We start from the raw sequence: 18,768 nt of genomic DNA, 5'->3' as shown, positions 1-18,768 counted from the left end.
AACATCCCCTCTACACCTTCCCCAGACCCTCAAAAGAAACAGGGAATTAACATCAAATTGTGCTGGGTCACTTCTGCTCAAAGACAATTTGCTTTTCTTTCAGTTGTGCTGACAACTACATCCAGGTGGAATATCTGAACGGACTTCAATTCCAAAAAGAATGTTATGTGCTGAAGCTCTATTCCTACGACTGAACAGTGATGCAGAAAGGGAATGGCACAACAGGATATATGGGGAACGGGAAACACACAAACAGATGGCTTCTCTTCACCCATCCTGTTCAACACTGGCAGGAAATATGCCCTACTTCCGTAAGCTTCTGCCCAACTACTGCTTTGGATTCCCAATGGGAAGAGCTCCCTCTTCAAAACTAAGTATTTATTTCACCAAGAGTTCAGAAGCTTGCTCCTCAGAGCTCTATATACTGAGCAAGATGCTCACACACTGGTTTTGACCATCTCTGCTCCGAGCATTGAAGAGCTCCTAGAGCTCATGTCTGCAGGGTAGGAGACAAACACAAACAGGATGAGCAACCTGCTATCCCCACATCCTCAAAGCTATCCCAGAGTTCCTTTTTCTGCTTCCTCTAAATTCTCACTCAGGACAAGGTACAAGAAAGAGGCACAAGTGTCTGAGGAAGAAGAGGAAGAAGACAGCTATCAACCTACCAAAGCCATTTCTTTGAAGATTTACATCCAAAGGATCTGAGCCCACTTGGGCCTAACATACAGTAACTGAGCAATGACAAATATTATTTGTCTAAGTTCCTTGCTAGCCTGATTTTTCACTTGTCAAGTAACTATAATATGAGAATGTAACTGCTTACTGATTTGAGCTACTCAATTCTGTTCTGAAACCAGAGACTAGTCTTACTTTAAACCCTTTCAAGCAGAGGCTATACAGTACAGAAGCAAAATAAACAACATGCACAATACATAATGTAACACTGCAATTACAGTGATAATTCAAATTCTGTGACTGCTACGTTCAGTCAAATGCAAAAGGATAGAGGATTTACAAAATTCCTAGATGCTCATCTACTTCATACATACAGCTTCCATACCAACATCCCTCTCCTAAGACTAACAGACTATCTAGTGTATTTTGTGGTAGCTGCACACTCCTTGGTGTGTGTCTTGGCAGAGATCTAGAAGACTGCAATATTTTCATACAACTCTAAAAAAGCCCCCTAAAATCAGAGTGATGGAGATAAGGCACACAAAGGAGGGTCCAAGCCATATGTGCTTGCTCCTTAGAACCAACTAGACAACCGCTGCTCAACTATCCCAGTCTCCCCTCCCAGGTCTGTTCCCCTCCAGCCACTGCTTACTGAGATACGAGTGGCTGCTCCCTCAGGTTGAAAGCTCCAGGAGACAGATGCTGCACTGCTGATCACTTCTACGGATGTGAACGTGCATGGGAGCTTTGCGTCCGTCCCGTTCTCCACAAACATCTCCTCCGGGGTGTTGACCTCTACTGCTGATACTTGGACTGCATGGGAAAGGCAAAGAGAAGAAAGGAGAAGAACAAGACATATCAGTGCTGCTTTGAGGATCAGGAAGTTCATGTCACACTGCCTAGAAGGGCAGAAGAGAAGAGGCATCAGTAACTCCTGCATCGAGTGATTGCACAGACATGGCATTATACCTGCCATCAAAGAAGTATAGAGCAGGCCAAGCATATACTCACTTCTCCTTCCTTGTATTATCTGTGACAGGATGTTTTCCACTCACAGATGTTTCCTCTGCAACACTTTGTGGAAGCTAATTCTATGGTGCAAAGGAGGAGTTTAAAACTCTTTTGTACCAGCTGACGACAGGCATTGTAATAATTAAGCCTCATCAGAGGAACTTAACAACCCGGCCCAGCTATTACACTCAGTTTCCTCTCTGTCATACATCTTGTTCATATCTCCAGTTTTTCCTAGCTGTAGGTAAAACAAAAGCTAACCTCCAGAAAGCTGAGGAACAAACTTCTCTCGCTCCCAGCTATGCCATCTATTCCTGCTCTTTGCCATGCTCCAAGGTCTGTATGTGCAAGGCCTCACAAATAATCACTCAGTTACAGTTAGAAGCATGAGAGTAGTTTAATTTTTTTTCTACCTTATGCACAGTCAAAACAGAAAGCAGACCACAAACACCCTCCAAATTTAAAGTAATCAAGGTTAATATTGTGCTTGTACTGGTAGTTTCCCTAATAAGTAAATAGAATTCATCATGATTTGGAAAACATATTGAAGATATTCTTTATCTGGAACCTTCTAAACTGCCAATGTACAATCCCTATCCAGATTTAAGCAGATACATCTCTACATTCATTCAGATTTATGTACAAAAACAAAGTATGATCTTGTGACATAACAAGAGAATGTCTGTCTGGGTTCATGTCACATCCACGTGAAAACAAAAATCTTGTCAAGTCAGTGTGGGTGGGTGCACATGTGTGTTCCTGGTACCTCAAATATAAGTTTTGATTTTTATTAAACCATGATTTTCAGCATAGAGATGGTAACAGCCATCTACTTCTGTTCATAGGATTCTATGTTTCTGGGCTGCAGTACCTTAAATCCCCTTGTTAGAAAAGGAGAACAAACCTTCCTGCTCCATCAGTACCCCAGCCGATTTGTTTCTCAGCTTTGAATAAAGTAGCCTGAACTAGGCAAACCAAACCTTAAATCATGAGGTTTGAGTTTTAACTCAGTGATAGCAACCAGCTCAGAAGCCTTCAGAAGTTGGACAGCAAGCATCTGACAGAACGAGCATGCAAGCATGGGTGGGAGAATTGAGCACATCACAGTAATTGCAATAACCAAAACCAGAAGAAACCACCATTCATTAATTCTGCTGTTCAGAGTCCAGACTATTCACTTCCAAAATTCACTGACTCCTCAGTCCCATCTCTTAGGTTATCTCTTGATACTTCAGATTCTCCTGTAATCACTGCTCTTATTTCCAAGAGAAAAAGCACCCCAAGGAGGATGGAGAGTAGGGGTGGTGAATTTTCATCATAAGATTCTATCAGAGCTTCCTTTCTCCTGTACATATTCTGACTACGGGCCAAAAAAATATTCTTTTGTAAAACAACTACCAAATATTTATTTGGAACATACAAAGACCTCTAGCAACCAAATTAAATGAACTGAGAGCTGCTGTGCTTTATGTATTTTTCCCAGTTAATGGTGTAGAAAATAAAAATAAAATAAAATCCATTGTACTAAGTCCAAACCGCATAACAAACCTCCCTTTCAAGCATAAAACAAGCAAGATGCCCTCAGTATTCGTGTAGGAAGAAAAGAGTCTGCACAGACATTGTCTGCTTGTACATGGTACAGAGAACTCCTTGCCACACACAGGCAGTGGGTAGCACAGATCTGTCGAAATCTAAAGAAGTCACTGTTCTAACTCACTAGAACTGTAGTGAAGAAAAAAAAAAAAACAAAAAAAAAAAACCCAAAAAAACAACTTAACAACTTCTCCCTCCTTAGTCTGGGAAGGAACTATGTAATCCTGTACAGATATTTCTATCAAGTTTAATTTTCATCTGTCCTATTGTTGGCTCAATTTCATGTTCTTCTTTGCTGATTTTCCCTCTGCCTTTTTCACTGCTTCGAAAATATTTTTCCTGCTTCTGTTGTCTTACAGCATGAGACAAAGGCCACAAGATTTGTTCACCCTCAGCCCTCTAAATCCATACTTTTACTGATATGTTGGCTGTTCCCACTACCTTGAACTCTTTGGCCTCCTCTGTCATAATAAAATCCACATGGATCATCTCCAGCTCTATCTCCTTTTCTCCTCTTTCCGCATTTACCAGGATTACATCCACCTTCCAGCTCCTCCACCTATTTAAATATTCCATTTGGAGAAAGTTGAATTTTGAGTCATATTTCAGTCACACTTACACACTGCTCTATTCCTTAAGCTTACTCAGCCTTAGTTTCTCTCAAGATGAAAAAATGATCACAGGAAACCGTCTGAGAGAGGAGTACTTTAAGAAGGGAAGGTCAGCAAGGTACATAGGGCAAAAATAAACATTTGCTCTTCTCCAATGCATCTTCCTTGATCTCTTCACCCTGTCCAACTGCCTGTAGCCCCAGTATTTCCTTCTGAACATCTCATCTAGCCTTCAGCTGCTTTTACTCTTTTCAACAGAAAAACGGTTCTATTTTTCTCGGCTATCATCAAAATAATTTTTAAAAAAAACCCACCTGTGCCTCTTCAGCCATTTCTTTTAAATCTCTAGTGTTGTTCAAGCAGTTTTACTCCAACTACAATAACTCTCTCCAGCTCCATTTTCAACCCCCACACTGCAATGAAAATTCTCCATCCACATCTTCCTTCCCAGACAATCCTCCTGATCTTGAAATAGGATAAGACGCTCATATTCTTGCTAACTTTCTAACCTTACTAATATTTTCTTATTTTTCCCATCACGGATCTTCATTCTTCATCAACGCTCTCTCTATTCTCAGGTCTCTCTTTTCTCGGTATCTCACCTCAGAGGTATCATCTGCAAAACAAGTTTAAGCTCCCATCACTGCACTGACTACTCAGATCTGCGTCTCTGCTCAGGATCTGTCTCCTTATGTTCAAAGAACAGCCTCAGTCTGACATCTTTGCCAATGCTAAGTTGTCAGCTCACACTAAATGGGACTAAAGCAGAGCTCAGAGCCCTCCACAACTGCTTTTACCACCATGGACCTGCCACGTGTCTCTCCAACCCAACACCTGTGCAGCACCTCTCACTTTGAACTCTTCCCAGAGTTCTTTCAGAGTTTCCAGTCACCTGTTCAGCTGACTCCAGAGTAAAACCTCCAGTTTGTACCTTGGCCTTCATTATTGTGACATCCTTTTTGCTCTGCACATATGGACAGTAATTGACCAGTAAAAGTAGTGCAGTTCCTGGTAGCCAAGCTGCCCCAAGGGTGATCCTAAGAAGAGAGGGACATTCCATATGCAAGACCACTGCTTCCTTCCATGAAGTGGAAATGACACCAAGCACCCATCCCTGTTTCATTGTGAAGAGACTCTTGTCCCCAGCCACCATTACAGCACTGGTCTCATCCAAACCTCTTCAAATCCAAACTGTAGCACCTCCTTCCAAATGCTGTCCCTCAGGCATGGGAGGATCTGCTCAAAACTTGCAAGATCCTTTCATTTCCTTTGAGCCCTCCAAAGTCTGTGATAACTGCATCTGTATGAATCCAACAGCGACTAAGCTACCACTGCTTGGAGATCAATGCCTTTTAAAACTGAAGTAATCTTCTCCTACTTTTACTTGTACCCCCTGGTTGATTACACTTGCCTCATAGTGATTTGTAAGAAAATATTTTGGGCAAGGATTATTTTTAGTCTACATTTTTAATGTAGAAATATGGTTGACCATTTGTTCTCATAGCGTATCACAAAGAAATCCCTCTGTGTGCTTAAGTTTTACTCTAATTAACATATAGATAATTAATATTTCTTTGCAGACCACTGTTTCTACTGAGATCTTGGATCCAATGAAAACGTTCTGTTAATTAAGACTGTGGACACACCAAAATAAACTCAATTTTGCTGGATTCAACTCAGTTTGATCACCAGGAGACCTAACAAACCAAGAATGCAAACAGCTAACACTGTAATCACAGGCATCTTATTTCCACCAGCACAAACACAGACCACATGGAAACTTTAATCAGATTGCTAAATACCGGATGCTTATGGCTGCTACAGTTCCCATCCTACACCAGGAAGAGTGTCACTTTCCTCCTCTTGAAATGGCTAATCATCAGTTTATTAATTAATACAAGCAACTTGCTTTGCTTCTCTCAAAGACACCTGGTAATACAGCCATGTTTACAATTTAGAAATTAAATCGCTTATGGAAGAAAGGTCTTGATAAAATGACAGAAAATTCAGTGTTTCAGGATCTTCACTCTGGTCTCCCCAGCAGCTCAGAAGTTTCATCAGAAAGGAAGATGTGTTTTTTTCTAATGACTAAGGGTCTTAGGTCACAAAACCAATATACACTTGAAAATCGGTGCTTTCATTAACAAATACTCTTACTCAATGCTAAGTGTCTTGTGAGACATCTACTGTTGACAGCATTCTCAACTACGGTTGTATGGCATTTAGTTCTTTTTCCTACAAAGCAGTTGCTCTGTACAAGCAGCATGAAACAATAGCAACCAAACCCCTACAAAACATCCCAGAAAGCCAGAACAAACTTATAGTCCCCAACTGCAACTACAGGCACTTGTCTCCATAGACCATTTCTTCACTGAGGATAAAACACCTGGCGGAGAAACCTTAGCTTTCCTGCCTTAGCAGACATGCCAAAATCATTCCTCTGAAACTGCATGAGATCTATTAAAGCACACAGATTCTGGATACAGTTTCCACACAAAGAATTCCTTCACATTGTTTAGCCTTAACAGAAAAATAGAACCCATGCCAGCAGTTCCACCCGGGAGCAAACCAAGGTGTACCTCATAAGGACGACAACACACAAGTATTAAGCAGCCACATGTGTCCAGCCCCTCCTCATGGAGACTGTCCCTGCAGCCCCCCTGTCACCACGACCTTGATGTCTGCACTGCATGCATTTACACAGGACAAAAAGCACCACCAGCTACAGAAATAAGGAGTAGACAGAAACACACCAACCAATCTTGACATCTAAGTTTCAAAGCAACAAAAACTAAATTCCATTGCCTTGAAGGAGGACAGAAGAATTTAATTTCACTCTCAAATGCCAATTCACCAGCAGAGCTTTTAGCTGCTGCTACAGCATCTCTCCAGGTTGCCAATTCTGTCAAGTAACCCAGGCTGCTGGAAGAAAGCAAGCTTCCTGTCTCCGTAACACAGCCGGTCCTGCAGCACCCTGCAGCTTCAGGAACCAGAAAGCACAGCTGTGACACCCAGCCCACAAACACCTACCACCTCCTGTCACCACACTGCTGGAAACCTTCATTCCCCAAGCAGAGACAAGCATCTGCTAATGCAACATTCACTTTCTCCTGGCCTCTGCACATTGAGCTAAGTTCTGCCTGACCCAAGGAGGGAAAAAACAGCATCTTGACACCCCAAGTGAAAGGAAAGCAGTTTCACAGAGAAGTCTTGAGTAGGCTGTGGCTAAGCTGGCAAACAATGTCAGACAATAACATCCATGTATCTCAGCCTTCCATACCTCCATGCACCTACTCTGACAGGACTTCAAGACAAATCTCCAGAGCCACCAAACTTTGGTACCTCCCTCTCCTCCTACACGGCAGGGCCAGTTTTTGGCGTGCTCTCCTCCATATGACGCAGAGCTGCTCATTGTTCTGCCAAGGAGCAGCATAAGAACCTATGCTGAGATTTACTTTCAAAGCCCATGCTTTAACCAGAAATGAAGAACAAGCATGAGAAACAGCAAAAAATGCCTGAGCTCCCTTGCCAGACAGGCCAGAGATTTCTTGTTCAGTCCTGAGGAAATAATTTCACTGCTATATCACTCTCTCATCTCATAAAACAGAGATGCTTGTAAAGGTGCTGAGAACTATGAACAAGTAAGCAGTGTAGCTGCACAGCTTCATGCACCTATTACAGCATCAGTCATATGTCAGGTTTGGGCAGATACTTAGTCCTGAGGCAAGTAACTTCTAGTTACTTCTAGTACTTTTCCCTGGGGATCACAAAGCAACACTTCCCTGCCTATGCTGCAGGCTGGGACACCAATCGGCAGCTCAGGTACTTTCCAAACCACACATCACATTTTTCTGCTCAACAGCTCTGAAGTGGTTTTCCTTCCATGCCCAAGTAAGTTTACAAGCATTCAAATCCAAGTAAACAGTTCTTAGTGACAAAACAAAACAGAAAGAGCGGAGAACGCAAAGGGGGCAAGTTAAGCAAAGCAGTTCAAAGTGCAAAGGGTAACTGGAACAGCTGATGGCAGCTGTTCTACCTCTAATGTTGCAATACTAACAGAGTCACTAACAAACACAGCACATTATTTTCTGTGGAAAAGGAAAGATGCCAGAAAATGGGAACTAAGATTACAGAAAGGCAGAAAAGACAGAAAAGTCTCCTTGAAATACACCAAGTTTTTCCCACAAATAGGGAATGAAGCTTACTTAGATCTGAGAGAAGCTGGGTAGACATCTCAACACATGGTAGAGAGAATAAAAAAAGCATCCCACCATCACAAGCATTTCCTAAAATTGCTATAGCAATCCACTAAAACTGTCACAACTACTAAGGAAAAGAGAGTATTAAGGATCAGAAGTTGTAGACAAGAAAACCACAACCAAACAACAGCAAAATCCAAACCCATGGAGTGGACAGTTGAGGCTGACATATTGCTGGCTGGGACAAAAGCTTCCTTCCAGGCTTTTTTCTCTTTTTTGGGGTTATTAATACTATCTCAAGTGAAACTATGTTAAAAATACCACTCAAGTTGACAACTGTTGATGGCATGCAGCATCTTTTTGCAAAATCTATCACTAGTAGCATGGGAATTACCAATTTCCAAAACAAACTAGGCAGTAGAATTTAGGATGTGGATACAAAAATTTCATGAGGAGATACAGTGCAAAACCTACGTATCGGACATAAGAAGCTGCCCTTTTTCAGTAATCAATCCACCAAACTGCAACCAACTCAGTCTATACACACCAAGAAACATCTGCAAAAGCTGCACTTTGAACCATCTAAAGTATCAGTGGCATTCTGTGAACAGTAAACTCCCACCTTCATCATTGCTGAACCAGAATCATGTCCATCTCTTGCCAAGTATTGGTATTTCCATCAGCCTGAAAGGTGAGCACAGGATTTTTTCCTGTATACAGAGAGACTCAATTGTAACCTGTTAAATAAAATCCTACCACCTAACTGAGCAAGAAGATTGATGAAATTACATCATCCAAGTGATTACCCTCCTCAGCTAACATGGTATTCATGCAGCCAATCTGTTCTGGCGTGACTAGAGACTTACTTCAGCAGTTCAGGCAAATCCAAAGCCCTTGGACGACCAGATTCCTTACAGATCCATGGACTGCTGAACATCTGCAGCCAGCTCTGGCACCAAGCTTGCAGCAATCTCACACTTACTTGCTAACTGAATTGCTGAGCAAACTTGTAACCAGCTATAACCTGCAGCAGCACAACCACAAAACCAAAAGGAAAAGCTCATGCTAAATATTTCAAAGCATTGTTCCACAAGAATTTGTCAGTGGTGGTGCCAATTTAAATAGCTCACATTCACACTCAGAATGAGATGAATGTGATCAGGAACTAATCTGTGTTCAAAACAGCCCTTTCACCATTGTTTTCTTTCAAACTAGACCAACACCCTAGCCCAGTCCACTGTATACTGTTTTGTACAACTGAGGAGGGTTAGGAAGCACCAAGTAGGATCTGATGCAGCTGGTTTTTCTCAGGAACATTTCTTCTGTGAAGAATTTATGGCCTTCCTTGTGGCACTCTACATCAACTTTCCCAGTTTACACGTGTGGTGATTTCTAGAGCCATTCCTTCGAATGGAGCAGCATCTCCCATCAAGCAAGATCCTGCAAGATCTTGATCTAAACACTTCGAGACACAGAAACCAGTCAGATTTCAAAACTCCTGCTGCACATACAGCTTTATGGAATTTATTACCAAGAGGGAGCCCTGTTCACCACCTTTCACTTGCACACATCACAAAAACACATTACTGAACAACAGGTGGCTTGCAGCCAACTCTAAACGCTTCCAGCAGTGGCCATTTCACCCACCTGGAGATGACCTGAGCTCATTTACTTCCATCTCATGGGACTGAAAATGCCACCAGCCACTGACAGCTGAAATACTGCCCAGAGTTTAACCTTCCATTAAGGATCAGAATCTCAATATGATTTGAAACACTGAAGGTAGGGTATAATCAATGTTTCAGGGCAAGTTCTCTTCATGCCCCTTAACACCACATGCATAAAGCATCAGTAAATGTAATGTACCACAAAGCATCTTTTTCTGCAGGGTTGTAGGAAATAGAGTTCACAAGAACAACCACAGCCTTCCAGTTCTCTTTATGCACTTCAAGCCAAAACCTAGCAGCAGCACCAAGTGGAAAGTGCCAACTCAACAGACACATAAAAATGCAGGAGGTGAAAGGCACAGCAGCCAAGGGGAACAATACACAAGCAGTGTGGGCTAACCCCAGCAGGCAGCTCAGCCCTGCGCAGCCCCTCGCTCACACCCCCGGTGCAATCAGGGAGAGAACTGGAAGTGTAAAAGTGAAAAAACTCGAGGGTTGAGATTAAAACAATTTTACAGGCAAAGCACAAGCCATCACCCACTGCTTCCATCAGCAGGCAGGTGTTCAGCATCTCCAGGAAAGCAGGGCTCTGTCAGGCGTAACAGTGCCTTGGAAGACAAATGCTGTAACTCCAAACAGCCCCTTTCCTTCTTTTCCCAGCTTTTATTGCTGACCATGCCTTCTGTGATGCCCTCCCAACTCCTCGTGCACCCCCAGCCCACCGGCTGTCAGGGAGGGGTGACAAACAAAAAAGGCCTTGAGGTATGCAAGCCAATGCAAAACATTGTTATCGAGGCTCTTTTCCCCACAAGTTCAAAACTTACCACCATCCAAGCTATGAGGAAAATGAACTCTGTCCCAGATGAGAAAACAAAACAAACTTATTCAGGACAAGTAACAGAATGGCTCCTTAAAGATAAAAGAGATTGGGAGGAAAAACTTTCAACCTGCTCAGCAAAAAATACTGCTGTTAACCCTGCCTTAGGACGCATTGCCACATCTTCTGTGCTATGGGTGCTGCTTATTGCTAAACCCTAATCTGAGTAAACACTTGCTTTTCCACAATACTGCTGTTAGAGATAACAGTGAATCACTGCAGTTAAGAGCTCCCCAAGTCTCTTTGCTGGCAGTAAAGCCAGTTCAGAACTTCTTGTCCTCTCCTGGCACAGCCTTCTCTTACACAAGATATTCACATCCTCTCCATTGTGCTAATCACTTCTTGTGGGGTTCCACTAACCCAGACCGCTAAAGTAATACAAACAAACCACACATACACACACACACAAAAAAGAATATATGCCATAAGGATGTAAATGTTTTCATACAGAGAGCTTCCAGCTTTCTGATGTATTCCTAGGATATCCTGAGTTAGCATTCAATAGTTCAAAAAATGTATTTTCTTGCATACAAGGCTGTTTATTTTGTTAAATATATGCAGGTGGTAGAAAGAGCAATGTATGCCATACATGATCAAACCACATCACATCATACCACACTCAGACAACTCCCACTACAGATGCTGATAATAAGCTTTGGATAGATGACCTGATGATGATCTATATAGCACTTCTCCAGAAAAACAGTTAAGTTTTTAGAAACTACTCAGACAAAAATCTTTAAAGAAATCTGCGTCATAATACTAGGTTTCATTTTTTTGGTCTTCCATCTCAACTCTGTATGGGACACAGGATATCCAGCACTAGTCAGGACAAGATGTATCCACAGACAGGCAGTGGAATTGCTGTTTAATTCAATCAATTTGAATTCAGATAACAAGCAACACAGCTATGCATGCTATTACTTACACAGGCAATTGTAAGAGACTGAGACTGTTGGATGACTGAGGCCAAGAAGCATCTGACCATTTTATTTCATTTCATCACCAAAACATTAAGGTACAGACTTTTCAATATATTCAAGAACTTCTTGCTGCTGCTGCAAACAAGGTGAGCTGAGAGTTTATCCAGCTTTTGCCTTTGCAGAACCCACTGAACAGTGCAGGCAAGGCAGTTCTCCTACCTGCAGCACCAGTGGGCTGAGCTTTAAAGGACTAACAGCTTCTGACGGGGGTGACTACAGGAATTCTGACTAAACCTGGCACAAGAACAAGTGAGCACTGCAACCCTGACTTACACTGTTATTTTCAGGAAACATTTCAAGCAGCAATTGAAATGGGCTGGTGAGCTCAAAGCAGCAACAGACACTTGAGCTATTTAATATCTCAATGCTATGCTTGTTACTGACCCATGTGTATGTGCCCACGTGCACTTGGATGAGTGTGTATAAAAGGGATAGTAGGAGAAAATAAATTTCAAAAAAGATCCAGCTTTGTTGGTATCAAAAAGAATAATAAAAAATGACCATCATTATTCTTTCCAGTAATATCTGGACATTTTTTGAGACTGTCAGGAGTAATCAGGAACCACCCTCATGTCAAACACAGGCAGGATACCACTTTAAGTCATAATTACATGGCTTACAAATGCACAATTGCAAAATAATCCATTTTCTTGATATTCTTGGCTGGTTGTTCCAGGCTCACTCATGCACAGAAGAGATTATACCTAGATTAACTACTTATGCTACAAAATGTCCCCAGAACCACAGACAGCACATTTGACAATGATCCTTCATTCTTACAAGTAAATGAAGCAACAGAGTTTTCAGATGACCTAGCATAAAGAAGCAAGATGAGCTCCTAACCCACACATGCAGAGGCACATACGAAAACAAGCCTAGAACTCTGTTATCTCTGCTTATCTGTGAAGCAACCGGGCTTGGCAGAGCAGGCTGTGGTGTTCAATGGGGCCTGCACAGCACCCTAAGCAATATTTCTGTCTCACTGCAGGTTAGCTGCCACAGGAGCAGACCTGACACAGAGCATATGAAGAGGCAGAAGAGCAGGCACAAGGCACGGCAGCCACGCGTGCAGCACATCACCCAGCCACACGCCACACTTGAGCAAGGGAGCAGCTACAGCCCTCTGCAAACACCTCTCCTGCCCCTGCCAAAAAAGGCAGGTTTTGATTTCTGAACCTCTCACAAGGGGAAAAGTCCAGCATGAGGAAAGGGAACGGGGAGAAGGTCCTTGAGAAAACATCAGGAGCCTGAGTGACACAGGCAAGAAGAAATGCACAGCACGGATTACCCAGGACTCCTTAGCACCCTCAAACTCAGGGGAAGGTAATCTTTTCCTTCCTATCACCAAACTCCTTTGGGTATGCAAAAGAGGTGAAGGGCCTGCACTCTGATCACTTGTGCCCATGCAGAGATGTAAACCTTGCTTTTCAAATCAGATAGGAGGATTAAGGATGTGCAAGGAAAGAAGCCAACACAGGAATAAATTAGACCCTCTACAATGATCTACTACTCCCACCCACCTATAGCATTACTTTAGCTGTACCTTTCATTGTGGTCAGGGGAAACATGCTTCCTTCTCTTGCCTTCATACGTAGTTCCAAAGACCCCAGTTTTACTGCAATATATGCATATTTCATATCTATATACTTAATCCTAAATACTGTCTCTGAAGATACACAAGGAAGCCTTAAATATCTCTACTTCTTTATTGTAATATGCAGTCATCTTAAACAAATACAAACAATGCTCTTTGGGAACAGATTTAGGAAGAGGAATAATAATAGGAATTAGGTATTAAGAGGAAGTTCTTTGCTGTGAGGGTATGGAAGCACTGGAACAGGTTGACCAGTGAACTTGTGGATGCTCCTTCCCTGGAAGTGTTCAAGGTCAGGCTGGATGGGGCTCTGAGAAATCTGGTCTAGTGAAACATTTCCCTGCCCAAGGCAGTGGGATTGGAACAAGATAATCTTTAATATTTGTCCCAAGCCAAATTCTAAAATTCTATGAAACAAATTTTAGAGTTCCTTACCACTCAGCAGTTTCTTCATAAACCTCTTCCCAGATGGACTTATAGTTTTACACAGTTTTCCAGACATATGAACTAAGGAGGCGTCAGGCTTCTTAATGTTTCCTACTGAAGTACTTCACAAAGTTTTACCCATTAAGCAAGTACTGCCAACCCAAGAGATCCGTCATTATCCATACATACTGGATATTCCCTCACTGTCCATGCCCAGCATCTATAAACAGTGAGCTGGCATGAGAAATGTATGCAACTTTTGGAGTCCAAGTGATGTGTGGAACCCACTGCCCTCTGAGAACATAAGCCACAGTTTAGTAAAGCATCACTCTTGCCACTCTCCCATAGTCGTGTACTCCTCCCTGGAAATATTCCAGAACCATCTGGACGCAATCCTGTGCCATGTGCTCTGGCATGACCCTGCCCGAGCAGGGAGGCTGGACCAGATGACCCCACTGTGGTCCCTTTCCAACCCGACCCGTTCTGCGATTACTCTCCACCTATACGAGTCATAAACGCATCATCTGACTGACATAATTCCCCCTCTACCGAAATACTTCACCAGTGACCGAACCAAGTCGTTTACCACAAGTCCAGCTTCCCCATTCCTCGGTCACCCCGTGGCTCTCCCAACAAGCGCCACCCGCGTCCACGGAGTGAAGAAGCCACGGTGGTGCTCGGTCCCAGGGCGGGCTCGATGATCTCGGGGATCTTTTCCAAGCTAATGGATTCTGTGGAACCAGCGCTGACACGGGGCCGCCGCGCATCACTGCCCTGGCACCCCCTGCCCTGCCCACGCCGGCTCCCGGGGGCTTTGTCCCCGGCACACCGACCCTTCCTCCCGTGAGGACGGGAGTCCTCGGCCGCCGCCAATCCGGCTCCCAACCGGGTGGGCAGCGAGCGGCAGAGCCGTGTCCTGCCCGCGCAACCGCCCTTCGCCCCGGGAGCTGCGTTAAAGGGCCGAACCGGCTCCCTCGGTCCCTGACCCACCGGCGGTGAGGGCGGCGGCGGCGGCGATCAGCAGCCACGCCGCGCAGGGCCGCCCCGCGGTGCCTCCGCCCGCCGCCATCTTCCAGCCGCCGCCACCTCCCCGCGGCGCCCTCATTGTCCGCCCCCGGCCCCGCGGGCCCGCCCCCCGCCCCCTGCCCCGCCCGCCCATTGGCCGCTGCTGATGTCAATCACGCACACCCCCCGCGCCCTGCTAGCTCCGCCCGCGTCCTACCCCGCTGCTCCATGGCGACTGGACAAGGGAGCCATCAGTCAAATCAATGTCACCTATGGGCGCGGGGAAAGCGCTGTCCCGCCCCCCCAGCCGGGAGTGTCGCTGGCGCCCCCCTGCGGCCAACCGGCGGTGCTGCGGGGGGCGCGGGCGCTGCGGGGCCGCTCCCGGCCGGCGCTTCCCAGGGCTCACAGAAACGCTGAATCACGGAATCGCCGAGTCAGTGAGGCTGGGAAAGACCTGTGAGACCATCGAGCCCCGCCTATAACCCAACACCACCGTGTCAACTTGACCACGGCACTGACTGCCACGTCCCGCCTTTCGCTAAACACCTCTCCAGCACCTCCCTGGGTAGCCCATCCCAGTGTCTCATCAACCTCTCTGTGAAGAAATTTCCCCGAATGTCCAACCTGAACCTCCCCTGATGCAGCTTGAGGCCATATCCTCCTTGTCCTGTGGCTGGTTCCCTGGGAGAAGAGGCCAAACCCCACCTGGCTCCTTGCAGATGGTTGTAGAGAATAATATGGTCATCCCTGAGCCTCCTTTTCTGCAGGCTGAACATCCCCAGCTCCCTCATCCACTCCTCACAGGGTGGCCTCGAGCTCTGGCGCTGTCCAACAGTTACCCTGCAGTGCACTTATCCAAGTGCCTTTGGAGGCACGGTACCAACCATTCCAGCTGGCACTGACCCTGTCTGGACAGTCACTCCAGTGGAGTTGTGCTTCCTGTAGTCAAGAACGCCACAGGAGCTGTGGGGTGACTGTGGCCCGTAAGGACCACAGTGGTTTGATCACTGTGGTGTGGTGTCTGAGCACTCTGAGCTATGCAAGTCTCCTGCTGTGCATCCCTCGGCCTCGTTTCCAACAGGGAAGTGACAGCAGGAGCAGATCCCGGTGCTCATTTAGTGCCCCAATCCCTCTGCCAGCCTCGAGTTCCCCCGGGTGCACGACACGGAGCCGGTTTGTCCCAAGGGAAGCGGGAGAGCGCTGCAGCAAGCTCTGAGCACAGACAGTGGTGGTTCCTCCTGCCTCCACAGAAATCCTGCCCCTGTTAACTCAGAAAGCCTGTTTTGGCGTGCATTGCCTGTAAGCACAAGCTCCTTCAGAAGCTCGCCTGCGGCACCAATCGCACAACCACCTTTGCCTTTCTCCTGAAAATACCTGCTTGGAATTTCCCTCGGCTTGCTGACTGGACTCCCAGCTGCTACACGCCCTCTGAGACCAAGCTTTCATCCTTCCCTCTCCCTCTTTGCTTCTGAAAACCTCTTTGTTGTGCCGTGTTTTCCCAACCGTGCATTTTAAAGAAGTTGCACAAGCTGAGTCATATCTCAAGGCTATTGCTCACTGCATCCCTGAGCCTCCAGAAGCCTGTGGGGTGCTCTGCTCCTGCCCAGGGCTCCATGGATGCTGGTCCTCGCCCAGATCCCTGTGTCACCAGTTTCTCTGCCACTCTCTGGACACCTCATCACATCTGCAGATGAAAGAGGCCACAGGAAAGGCCACCGTGTGCCATGCTGAGGAGGGCTGTGACAAAGCAAGCCTGCAAAAACACAGGCAGATTATTTTTTTTCCCAGCTGTGATTCCAGACACCACTTTACAGTTCTCATGGGATTTAAAATGTAACAGCTTATGCATCCATTATTTATACTTTAAGGGGAAGCTCTGGAGCACGTTCCTCATCTAACTGTTGTACACGTTTTCTGGAAACCCAGGCTAGCAGAAATCCAGGGCACCTCTTGGGAATAAATATCAACCATGCAGGCAACTCTGTATTGCAGGGAAATGTCACCTTGTTTGGTTGGCACCTCATTTGACTTCCCTTGTGGGTGGGTCTTTAGCCAATTCATCAATACCCCTGCTTTCCAAATAGAGCAGGAACTGACAGAAAGCAGAAAGTCTTTCATTCCAAGCCCTTTTTTCTCAATACTTCTTCAGAGCTCTTCCTCTCCATGGAAACTCTGCCCAACCTTACAGCTCTCCTGGGTGGTTGGAAGTGCCCTTACCAGCATGGAAGCACCTCAGTACCCAGAGTTTACTATCTACTTCCAGGTCCTCCAGCACACTTTAAAACTGTTCAATCCTCTGAAAAGGCCAAGCTTCACCCTTCTGGGTATTTTTGCAAGGCAGTAAACCTAAATAAATTGCTTTTTTAAAATTGCATTTTTCTTATTCTCAAATTGACCGTTCTTCACACAGCTCACATGTTCCCTTTTTGTGTACAAAACCTGATTTGGCCACACACAGCCCTTGCCTACATTCTCCCTTCCTTGACAGAGCTGAGATCACATTGCAAAAGGAACAGCCCTGACTTCCCTGTTATCCTTTGTTTTGGAGAGTTCTCTAGTAGCTTGCCACAGAAAGCAAGCAGGATTTTGGTGTTAAAAAAAAGGGTGTGGGGGGTAATAACTTCTAGGAGGAGAAGAAAATATATTTAGACTGATTTTACATTTGCAATGGTTTCATTTTCTCTTTAGCCTGCATCTCTGTACATCCTAGAGGAATTGTACAGTATACACTGTTTAGTGTGCAAAGATATGCACTCCTGCAAAAAATATCCCACCCAACACTCTCATTTTGAATTAGTAATAGAAGAGCATGAGAGAAAAAGGGAAAAAACAGGCTCTATTTGTACAAGAAAGCATTCTGTGTCCCTTATAGCAATATTTTTTCTTCTGCAAGTCAGGAGAAACTGTGACTAACAGATAATGGCACATTCATGTTTACTTTGGTTAACTAAAAATGCAGGGGTTTTTTGTTGTTTTTTTTTCAAAACTCAAGAGCTGGCAGCAGCACAGTAATTGCATACAGACTTTGAAGAGTTTGGGAACTATTTTTCACAGAATCAGTGCGGTTGTGGCTGGAAGGGAGCTCTGGAGATCATCCAGCCCAACCATTCTGCCAAAGCAGGGTCACCTTGAACAGATTACACAAGAAATGTCCAGGTGGGTTTTAAATGTCTCCAGAGAGGGAGAATCCATGACCTCCCTGGGCAGCTGTTCCAGTGCTCTGGCCCATTAGCACAAAGAAGTTCTTCCTCATGTTGAGTAAAACTTTTTGTGATATAGTTTGTGTCCATTGCTCCTCATTCTGGCACTGGGCACCACTGAAAAGAGCCTGGCACCATCCTCTTGCGACCCACCTTTGAGGTATTTACAGATATTGACGACATTCCCTGTAAGTCTTGTCTTCTGTAACTTGGCTTTCCCATAATTTCATTGAGAAGAATGTCTTGGATCACCCACTGTGCAAGGGTAAGTGTTCTGAGGAATACTCTGGACGGAAAAGTGTGGGAATGATGAGCTATTCCACAGCTGAAGGGATGCTAAGGAGCAATTCCAGTCGTGAGTCTTCCTGATAGCCTTGATACATAAGAAAGTACATAAAATGGAAGCAATTTGTTTTCCTGGCTCTCCCTCCTACATTTCCCCCAGCTTCTTGGAATATATTGGACTACAGGCAAAATTAGTTTAGAGGCTGTTACTGTACAGCAGCAAAAGCCAAGGTAACAGTGACCTCCACCCTGACCAACATCAGCGTTCCAAGACTCTATTTAAGCAAGTCTGCATAAAATCATCATCTGTAAGTTAAGAAAATGACTTTGCCTCTACTCGGCTGTGGTACAGTTTGAAATTATGGAAATGAACCACGAATTTCCCCTCACCGCGCTGGGGTTTGTGGCCTGGCTGCCGCGGCCGATGGCTCGCAACGTACGAGCAGCTTTTGCACCCACAGGGAGACAGGGCTGCCGCGGTGCCCGTCAGGAACCCGGGGGGCGCCGGCAGCCACAGGGACGCGGCTGTGCCCCCTCAGGAGCCGGGAAGGCCGCGGGAGCTGGGACGGGCCGGAGCTGTCCCGGGCAGACGACGCGCGGCGCCAGCGGAGCGTTCCTGTGCAAAGCAGAGAATACACA

At 45.2% G+C, this 18,768-nt stretch overlaps 1 protein-coding gene across 10 annotated transcripts in view; it reads right to left on the bottom strand.

The window, feature by feature from the left end:
* MPZL1 (myelin protein zero like 1) overlaps nt 1-14,730 on the bottom strand; it is a 37,416-nt gene extending 22,686 nt beyond the window's left edge. For 2 of the 10 annotated variants that reach the window (XM_005524102.2, XM_088051898.1), the window contains exons 1-2: nt 14,630-14,730; nt 1,331-1,491 (exon numbers count right to left, since the gene is read on the bottom strand). In XM_005524102.2, the coding sequence (XP_005524159.1) occupies nt 1,331-1,491; nt 14,630-14,708 (240 nt within the window). In that variant the 5' untranslated portion in view covers nt 14,709-14,730. Of the gene's footprint in view, nt 1-1,330; nt 1,643-14,225; nt 14,451-14,629 lie in introns of those variants that run through there. The other 8 variants (XM_088051896.1, XM_088051900.1, XM_088051899.1 and 5 more) reach the window with 6 other exon arrangements.
* Nucleotides 14,731-18,768: the final 4,038 nt, after the last annotated feature.

The sequence above is a fragment of the Pseudopodoces humilis genome, chromosome 2, assembly GCF_049639895.1.
Source record: "Pseudopodoces humilis isolate 2021_Gansu_Grassland_sample_001 chromosome 2, ASM4963989v1, whole genome shotgun sequence".
Classification (NCBI taxonomy): Eukaryota; Metazoa; Chordata; class Aves; order Passeriformes; family Paridae; genus Pseudopodoces; species Pseudopodoces humilis.
The sequence above is the reverse complement of the archived record's forward strand: the minus strand, read 5'-3'. Positions and strand labels throughout refer to the sequence as shown.